Source organism: Olea europaea, chromosome 2, assembly GCF_002742605.1.
Source record: "Olea europaea var. sylvestris chromosome 2, O_europaea_v1, whole genome shotgun sequence".
Lineage (NCBI taxonomy): Eukaryota > Viridiplantae > Streptophyta > Magnoliopsida > Lamiales > Oleaceae > Olea > Olea europaea.
The window spans coordinates 4,001,208-4,011,707 of record NC_036238.1 but is presented as its reverse complement, the minus strand read 5'-3'; the positions used below and the strand labels follow the sequence as shown (position 1 = coordinate 4,011,707).

The 10,500-nt window shown below is 26.3% G+C and overlaps 1 protein-coding gene across 1 annotated transcript; it reads right to left on the bottom strand.

Moving 5' to 3' along the window:
* Positions 1 to 2,421: 2,421 nt before the first annotated feature.
* LOC111408963 (transcription factor bHLH18-like) lies at positions 2,422 to 3,505 on the bottom strand. Its single transcript, XM_023038829.1, has 3 exons — positions 3,488 to 3,505; positions 3,046 to 3,389; positions 2,422 to 2,738 (listed from the first exon to the last, which is right to left on the bottom strand). Exons 2-3 carry the CDS (start codon positions 3,385 to 3,387, stop codon positions 2,667 to 2,669), a joined length of 414 nt encoding a protein of 137 aa, XP_022894597.1. The 5' UTR covers positions 3,388 to 3,389; positions 3,488 to 3,505; the 3' UTR covers positions 2,422 to 2,666.
* Between the last annotated feature and the right edge of the window lie 6,995 nt (positions 3,506 to 10,500).

Sequence of the window (10,500 nt, the reverse complement as noted above, 5' to 3'; positions counted from 1 at the left end):
TAATATGTCACCATGTTAATTACCTTCTAGAAGTAGAAGTGTAATAATGTGTAACACTATTTTCAATATTTTTTTAATAGTTGTATAATGTCACGTGTCAGTCTTTTCTTTAATCGTGATAAACTCAATATTCAATAATGAACCTATGCATCCTAAGAACATTTCCAAAAGATTTTCCTTTTTTTACCCAAAAAATAAAATAAAATAAAATAAATCTTATATATAAATATTGAATATCTTTAATTTAGATGGTAATATTTATATACACTTCAATAGTTCTCTATATCATGACTATTCATTTGGTTTTTTAAGAAATATTTATTGATGTCTCCTTATTTTTTATTTAACATATTTTCTTATATATTAACGAACTCACTCTCTATTTATGAGCATCTCAAAAAACTCTAAATACAAAATACTTGTTGTTTAAAGAACTAATGTTTAAAAATAAGCACTAAAGATTCTCCCAATTTGAAGAGTCAAATTCATTCTCTATTCTTTATAATGATTACATTTAGTCCATGTTTGGGGTAATTTAAAAATTGATAAAAATTAAGTCAAAATCAACCATTAATTTTAACCATACATTTCATAGGATTCATAACTTTTCATTTCATTAACTTTTATAATAATCTACCAAAGATATGATTTTTTTAGTTACACTAAACAATTACTTAACAAGTTATAGACTTTAATCCAAAAAATTTTCAAATCATATTTGAATTGATTTGCAATTGACATATAAAATAATTATGTTAAATAAAAGATGGTGAGAAATCAATAAATGCATTTTGAAAAAAGCAAAATAAAGAGTCAAAATAAAGAGAATGATTGGAGTACGGAAAAAAATACTTTCTAAATATAAAGATGCTCCTAATTATTCATAAGATGCTCTTTATAAAGAGAGTGTTCTCATGAAACTTATTTTTAAGTATAAACTTTCTAAAAAGAAAGTGTCTTGTGTTTCGAAAACTTCTTAAAGATGGTCTAATCAAGTTTTATCAAATTCCAAATCAATGATGAATGCATACATCCTAATTCGAATTTTATAAAATTCTTGTTGGACACAATATTATTGAAGCTGTGAGAAGTTTTTGGAGTTTGGCTTTGATATTCAAACAAACCCCCATAACTTTTATATTATGTAATTTATTATCAGTGGTATTTATAGGTGATAGTACTTGTGATATGAAATCATAGTTTCAATTAAATACAAGAATTCTTGATTCATATGATAGGGCTTATAATATAGTGATACCTAAACTACCACTGATAATAAATAACAATATTCTAATTACTTTAATAAAATGCCAATAATAATTTTATAGGATAGCGCAACCCCTCCTCCAACCCCAGTACAAGGTTTTCCTCTAGTATTGAACTTCACTTATATAAGTTTTTTAAGTATTTATAAGTTGATAAAACATAATCATCATTTTTAATTATATTTTAAATTTTAAAAACTTATATCTTCTCTTTTAAGTCTGTTGTTTATGAGATTTTTAAAACTTAGCCAAGAAAGTATAATAAAACATCTTTATATCAAAACTAAATGTAAGAATAGCCTTCACATAATAAAAAATTCAAGTCTCAATCTCGGTCAGTTATAAATAAGAATAAACACCATCTTTTAATAATTTATTACTTTTCTAGGTCCCGACTTTGCTCACACATAGTAATAATTATCTTTATGTTAGATGGTTTGAGTTATACAATGTATATATAATTTAATTTGAAATAAAAAATTAAAGAGAACACAAAAACTAGACTTTTAAGATTGTTTTGCAGATTCCTAACACAACATACTCTATCTGTTTTATAAGTTTCTATACCTTGGATTTGACAAGCTCCATTAATTAATTATAAATTTAGTGCTTATATTACTTCTATATATTTGCACGATATACTTCTATTAAGTTATAACATCCTCACAGAAATAAATTTAGTTTGATCCCATTATGACTATAGAGATGTACCACTCTTAGGTTGTTTTATATAAAGATTTCAATTTATTTAACCTATATAAGACACTTCATAATTATTAAAAATATCATAAACAGTTAATTATAATGATGATTTCCTTTTCTTTCGAGATTCCCTGATATTCCTGATTTCCTAAATCATATGCGACTGCTTAAATAAATGTCTGATTACCAATATAAAATGTCTTTTTTTCATTTGATTTAATTACTATTACAAGCACCATCAGATATCCATTATTCCCTTAATCATTATGTAACTTTTTTAGTTCCCTTTTTTTACAACACTGGTATTTAACCTTACAAATCGATTCGATTCTTAATTCCAATTTGTAGAAAAATTGTGCCCTTTAGTTCCATGCATATATCAATTTGACACAAGAGACCCTCTCTTGAAATCTTCAATTGATACTTTGAAATGCCCCCTCAAAAATACAACTACTAAATAAAAATTAAAACTTGCAATCCTTGCACAATTTCTCTTAACGAGTTATAGAGTGGTGAAAATCTACATTGAAAGGCGTAATTTCACTTAATGGGAGACAAGAATACTAAATTAATAAGGGTACTAAAGAGATGATTACATTAAAATATAAGAGAAGATTCAAATACTAATTATATTTATTTCTAACAGTCGATTCCAAATCCATTTAACCCCTCGTACGCATTGCCAGCTCCCAATTTTCCCTAAGCTCGCTGGAGAACAGCATAAAGATTCTGTACAAGTTCTTCCGCTGCCAAACTGAATTCTTTCTCCTTCTGAAACGATAAAAGGTTAAATTCAACAAGATGTTCAGAAACATAAATAATCCTTAAGGCAATTTTACATCGTTTAACTATGATTAAAAAAAAAATTCATTTGTAGGGTATGTGTTACTCTCGTTACCACGATTCAATAATAATTCTTCCATCAGACCATCACCCCTATCTAATTACTTACAAGCATATTTAATCAAATGTCAAAAAACACAAAAAATTTCATAGATGGATTTAAAGTCTGAAGTCGATATATCAATTTCAACCACTACATCTCAAAAGTTAAGTTGTTTAAAAATGATTACTTTACCTCTGCAATAATGGTAATATCATGGGATGAACTTCCATGGGGCACCACGCTTGTGTTAACAACTCCCAAATTAAGCGTCTCTACTTCGCAAAGAATTTTCACCAAAACCCCTTTACGTTTCTCACAACAGATTCTGAGAAGAACATGTTTGTCACAAACTCGAATATCGATTGATGGGGCTGACTGCTGCTCATTCGACGATGATCCTTCATCGTCCACAACCAACTGTGATTTCTTGACATCTACGGTGGGCTTTCTTGCTTGTTCCTCAAGTATATCCACTCGTTCTTGGAGGTATTTCAAATACCTTATAGCATTTTCCAGTAAAGAAGCTTCATCCATTTCTGCAAACAAAAAATAAAACAGAATTTTTGAATATATTGATTCTTGAAGTCTATATTATGTGTGTGTGTGTGTGTGAGAAAGAGAGAGAGAGAGAGAACTTTAGTGTATCTTCTTCGGCTGCCCTATGTTTGCTACACGATGAACTCGGATAAAATATACTGGTGGAAATTATTTTTCATATTTTTCATGTAAGCATGTGGAAATCGAGCGTATTTCTTTATTCATAATTGTTGCATAACAATGATATGACGCAAGGAAGTAATTTATTTTCTTTTAAAAAACTTTTGAGTCCCCACTTTTCTTGGTAAAAAGCTTCTAAAATCAATGTCTCACTTTTAGTGTCAGATAGTCCTCTTAATTTATTTATTTTTATTATTATATTTGAACCATTTTCTAATTACATTAAAGGTTATTTCTTATAATTGTTTCAAAACAATGATATGAAACACGGACGTGATTTATTTTCTTTAAAAAACTTTTGAGTCCCCACTTTTTTTCATGGTAAAAAAGCTTCTCAAATCAATGTCTCACTTTTAGTCAGAGATGATGATCTTTTTGGAATTTCTTTTTATAATAATTATTATTATATTTGAACCATTTTCTAATTATATTAAAGTTTATTAACTTTTTTTAGTGCCTATAGTTTAACTATTTTTCATTCCATTCTTATTAGCAATATTTATTAATAGCACATTTTGTTCTTGGTAATGGTTTTCATCTAAAAATTGCATCGAGAAGACATAAAAAGACTTGTTTGCCCTCATATTTTTTTAGTAAGTAAAAATAACGAATGCAAAAGTGTGATAGAACATTTGGATAGAAACCATCATCAAGGACAACTGACTAGTAGATATAAATTGATTGAGGATAATAATGCAGCAAAAAAATTGTGAGGGCATAAGTACAACATAAGTCAATAGAGACATTTATTGCAAATGAAAAGTGAAGCAACGAAATAAAAATATGGTGTGAATATAAATATCCAACAAAAAAAAAAATATTAAGATCTCATTTGGGATTTGATTGCCAAACAATCCACAATTATTTTAACCATTTGTATAAATCTTAAAAAGTTGATTATTAAAGAATATGTACTATCTAGTAGTGTTATGAAGAAGAAGAAGTGAGAGAGAGAGAGAATAGAGAAGTCAATATACTTGTTTATTATGTTAAAAATCAAAGCCCATATTTATAGAGAACAAATAGGGATACAATGATAATAAAAATTAGGACTACATATGTATATAATTGTTATTCACTAATCATCATATTATTTACAATACTTCCTATTGAATGATATATTACAGAATATCTAACTGGTTAAAACCTTTTCAATAAAATTCAATAGGACCAAATTTAAATTAAAAAGAAATAAATAAATAAAAAATACAACTACTCTCCCTAATTTTAATAAATGATAATTTATTGTATCGAGCAATTCATGTCTTGTACATCAATGTCTTCAATATTCCAATTTTAGTGATACATGTTTCGTATTGTTTTGTTATAGCAGTCATGCAATATCATCTTCACAAATGATATTTATCAATTTTTGATGACTGCAATAATATGATGATTCGAAAAATAGCTCTCGTTGATCTCTTTGAGAATATCATAATATCAGTGTATTATTTTGAGGGTAAATATCTTTTAGTGGACAATCATTACACAAATAATATACCTCGTTAAAACCTTATTTGGAAAAATCTGTGGGAAAAGTTCTAACGAAAGCAAAATAATATATTTTTCTTTTCAATAAACTACAAAAATTATCTCATTAAAAACCTTACTAAAAATCTCAATGGGATAAAATATTGGTCAATGAAAAAAAAGTACATTGCGTATTTACTCCCCTCATGAAAATATCACTTGATTTATATGCTTCAAAAATATTAAATACTTCAAGGATAACATTAATAGTCATGTCAAATGAATTGATTATAACTGCCTTTTAAATTTTGTGCATCGTCGAGATGACAAGATATGAACTTCTGATTGCTCCACCACTAGTTTTGCAATATTTATTATGTTAAAAGTCGTACATTATATGCCACGATTTCATTTTTCTCTCATTTACTTTTCATATAAGTGTAAACCTTTGGATTTTTAGACTGCAGGTTCAAAAACTTCAAGTTTCTCTAGAAAATTCAATTTCACTAAGATTGCATCCTTTTATTTGGCCAATTATTTCTTGGATATGTTTCAATGAATTTATTTCGATATCGTCGGGTAGAATATGAAATTGTACATTTGTACAAGCTATTATCTACAACTTTTTTTTCGATTCCATTTCTTTCTCGTACCGACATAAAGTTATTGAGATATCTCAATTTTTAATATTTTAGGTACTTGAACCTTTTCTAGAATTTTACATTTTGTTATGTCTAATATATTTCAAAAGTATATGCCTCCTAAATAGGATCATCTTTGTTAATTGCTCCATTTTTTTTATTTAAAAGAATTTTTGGCACAAAACTAAATGTAATCGCGTTTCAAACATGTCATAAATTTATAAAATATAATATTAACAAATTGTCCTTTTAGGACATCAACTCGAGTTGGAGTATTTAAAGTTGGTGCGAGAGATATTATTAATCTCTTTAATCAGTAAATGTATCTAAATAAAATATTTTTCGAACTTTTGGTTTGAATTTTTTTTTGTGGAGATTTAGATAATGACGTATTTGTAGATTATTTTCAACCTTTTTATTCTTATCTCTAATGCTGAGAAAATTGTCCAATCAAATTGACAATCAACAAACCGCGTTATAAAATATCATCTATTTAAAATAAATGTTTAAGCTACTCATTTATTCTTAGCATTCTTTACTTTTCATCTCAATTTATTGTGGTAAATCAATTTTAAATATGCTGCACTATCAAAATAATTAAATAAAAATTAAGTTCTAAACATAAGACAAGTTATAACATGGAGAATTATTGTGTTGGCATAATGAGTAATAACATTCTCTAAATAGAAATAGGAAGTATTTTACTCTCAATAGTAATAATTAAGAAATTGATAGGATGTGTGTTAAAAGCAATAGTGTGAAATGATTTATTGATATCCCAACTAACACTTACTAAAATATTGAGAGTTAAGCTCGCTAGTATTAATAGGAAAACATCCTAATTTTATAATCTAAAAATTATGCTCATAATTTAACTTTTAAGTAGTAATTTTGCAAATTTCAGGTTGCGAACACCATGCAATTATCTAGTAGATGTATAAAATGTATTAGATATAAATAATATTTAAATAGTCAATGTGGAAGGTGATACGGACCCTTATAGCATCCTAATTAATTTTCAAAATTATAAGGAATTTAGTCCATGTTTTAACTTGTAATGATCAAGACTAATTTATAACACATAAAATAAGTATTATAAAATTTATTGGATTGAAGGATCTTCTTATTTTTCAACAAATATTCATTTGAATTCTCATTTTACATCATTATTCATCTAGTGATGGTCCAACTGGTGATGCCAAACAATAATATTAAGTAATTGTATTTCTGATTCAATATAAAACGTGTTTCAATTATGCTAACATTTGTATAATATCAATCATGATTCACATTTTAGAAACTAGGTATGTTTCTCCTTTATTTGATGGAGAACAAATTATTAGCAATAGTATGTTTATCAAAATAATATTCTTCGAGAATATTAATATAAATAAACTATAGCTTCTTTAGAAGAATTTAATTAAAATTGAAATTCTTCGAGATCAATGTAATATTTACATTGAAATTTGTAAATTGTGATTATAAAAAAGTTACCACATAACATTCTTCAAGGATATTAATAAATATATAATTGAGTTTCTTTCAGAGCAATATAACATTTTTTTTAGAATATTAATTTATATTAATTGATTAGAAGTAATTTGTAATATTCTTTTAAAATATTTAAATAGGTGAATCGGGTTTTATTCTCGTGTATTAATTTATTAAAAGTATGCTCCTTCTGGAACAATAGTTCAATATTATTTTTTAATATTAATAACTATAATATCATGCTATTCATGATCAACAATATATTATTCTTTAGAATAATAAATTATGTAAGTATTTATCTTCAGGAGTAAAAACATAATTTATATTAGATTTTATATTATTATGCTATTCGAGAGCAAGTAAAATCTAATTAGAATATTAATATGAATTATAATGTGCTACATTGAGAGCACGTTACATTTTGTCAACATTTCTTTAAGAGCAGTATTTTAATGTTCTTTTGGAATAATGAAAATTACAATTCATACTATTCAGGAACAAATAATATTCTTTTAAAAGATAATAATATCGTGCTACTTCCGAAATAACAACAAACCATTATTTAGAAACATTAAGTATTCAGGAGCGTATTTCTAGTATAATGTTAATATTTGCATAGCCGTGCTTTTTAAGGGAGCAACAACAAGATATATGATCAATTTAAAGTTTATAAAAGAACATCCAAAATATTTAGTTAAGTTAAACTCACAGAATATTCAATAATCATTATAAATGTGTATATTTAGTAAATATAAATAAAAATTAAGCACAAAAAACGAGTACAATGTATTTGCGAAGGGAGTTTAACTTAGAATATGTATATGCAGTATGTATCATCTGCTTCGATCAAATAATAAAGATAATTGAGAGATTACATACAGCTATTGAGTGCATCAAAACTTTGGAATGTCAAAAAATTGATATACATACAATCACATATGATATACATATAATTACAATCTTCATGGTCACAAATCAAATTGTTCAAATAAAACCCATGCAGACCTCACAAAAAGACTAAAATAAATTTGTCAATTGCATCCAATTACAAAATCAAGTATGGCAATTTTATTTTTTTTAAAGATGACATATAACCAAATTAAGTGCATATTGTATTTCGAAAATTATGGCAGAAACAGAATTTGTCATTTATTTATTTTGACATTATCATGCCTATGAAAAAAAAAATGTTAGTTTTCGACGAGTTCGTTTGTGATATGAAGATGAATTAGACTTGAAATTTCTTCTGGAACATGGATGAAGTTATGCCACCTTTTTTTCTTAGTAAAGAATACTATAGTTTGAATTATTAAAAAGAAATTAAGCCATCGTGCTAATAATATGTTGTGAAATAAAGAGAAAAAAAAAGAAGGAAATAAGAAGTCAATATACTTGTGTATAATATACTGGGAACCAAAATCACATATTTATTGGAAAGAATTATGAATACAATGGTAAAGAAAACGAGCATTATATGGTTATAATTGTTATTCATTAATAATCTATTATTTACTATAAGTAGAAATTTTGAAAAGTAGAAAAAGGTATAATTTCATTTTCTGTTTTTACCTTATCAATTATATATCATTAAAATACCGAGTTTAATCCTAATTAATAAAGTAATTCCTTTTATATATTAGATTTATTTGTATTAAATAATAAAGAAATTTATCTGAATACTTTCCACTGTAAGATTATTCTTTTATTTTGTGATATTATAAATTTTGTGTGTGTGTGTATATATATATATATATATATGCACTGCTCATTGTGGTGACATCATTATTAGTTTTTCTTTTCCTTTTTGCCACGTTGTGGATGCAAAACAATGTGGTTTCATACAGGAATGGAGTCGTTTAAATTTGCCCATTAATTTGTATTTTCAATGTGTTTCACACTATTCAATTATCTTTCTTTTATCTCTCTTCCAGAAGGGCAATTTCGTTGACTGATTTGTTTCAGGGATGCGGTTGTCATTAAGCTCATATTTGAGCCATATTCTAAGAAAAAAATGTAATATTCATGTCAAATTAATGAGAAATATGTGGTTAAAAATAAGGGAATGTTTTAGATTTACGTGTAATATTATTTTATTGAAAAATGTATGATTGAAATGATATCAAATCACTGTTGAAGAATATATATTTTTGAAAATAATGTAATTCAAACAAACCCTAAATTTAGAAGAGTGTTACAAGTGCAGTAACAGATTTCCAATAAGGGGAACCAAAGACTCAACCTTGATATATCTCAGAAAAATACAGTTTTGTTACCATAAGACGTAGCTGTCGATCACAGGGAGACATTTGTCCCCCTATTGAAAATCTATTATAAATTTTCTGTACGTGCAGCAATATTGTTAAATTTAAAGGTAATTCTCGAATTTTTCAAGATTTGGATTAGCATTTTTCACCTCTTACTTTTGTTTGGAGTTGTTTTGAAAATTAAGCTCGTATTTGTCTATCATTCTCTAAATCCATCATTTTCAACAACACATTCTCATAATAAAATATTTTACATGTAAATCCGAATATTTTTTAACCAAGCATTTTTCAAAAAAATCACTAATTCAAAACTTATTTTTCCCAAACTAACTTTTTTTAATGGACATAATAGGCTAAGTGTTTTTCCTTCATTTGAATTGTTTATTTTGTGAGATTTTAGTTGGTTTCTTGTACAAGGGTGTACATTGTAATGCATTAATTTGTTTCTCTTAATTTTATTAAATTTGAGCATTTATCTTTCCATAGCAAGTTAGATGTACTATTCGCCAACTATTTTTTTTTTTTATTATTATTATTTTTTTTTTTTTGCAAGTTGTGGTGGTTGCTAAATTTTGAGAATATTCTAGGATTTTTCAGGATTTGGTTATGATTTTTTGCTTTTTACCTTTTTTGAGCTTTTTAGGAAAATGAAGCTTTTTTTTTTTTTAATCCGTTTGAATTGTTTATTTTGTGATTTTATTTATTTTTGTTTTTTTTTTTGGGGGTCTCTTTTCTTATGGTTTACACGGTAAAGCCTCTAAATTTGTTTCCCTTATTTTTGCATTTCTTCGTTTTTTTCCCGGTAATTGGTTTCGAGATGTAGCCTTTTTTTTTCTCCGTTATATTGATTTTTTGACATTCATAAAACGGTTGTCCTACATGTACATCACTACTTTAGAATGATATACATGCACATGATGCACCGAGATATGATTAATTAGAATTTCTTCAATCAAATAAAAAAAATAAACTTCTCCACTCTCTTCTTCAACCAAATTAATTTATAGTGAAATGTGGTTGAAATATAGTTTTGAAAAAATGGAGCTCAAATAGGGACTTAGCCC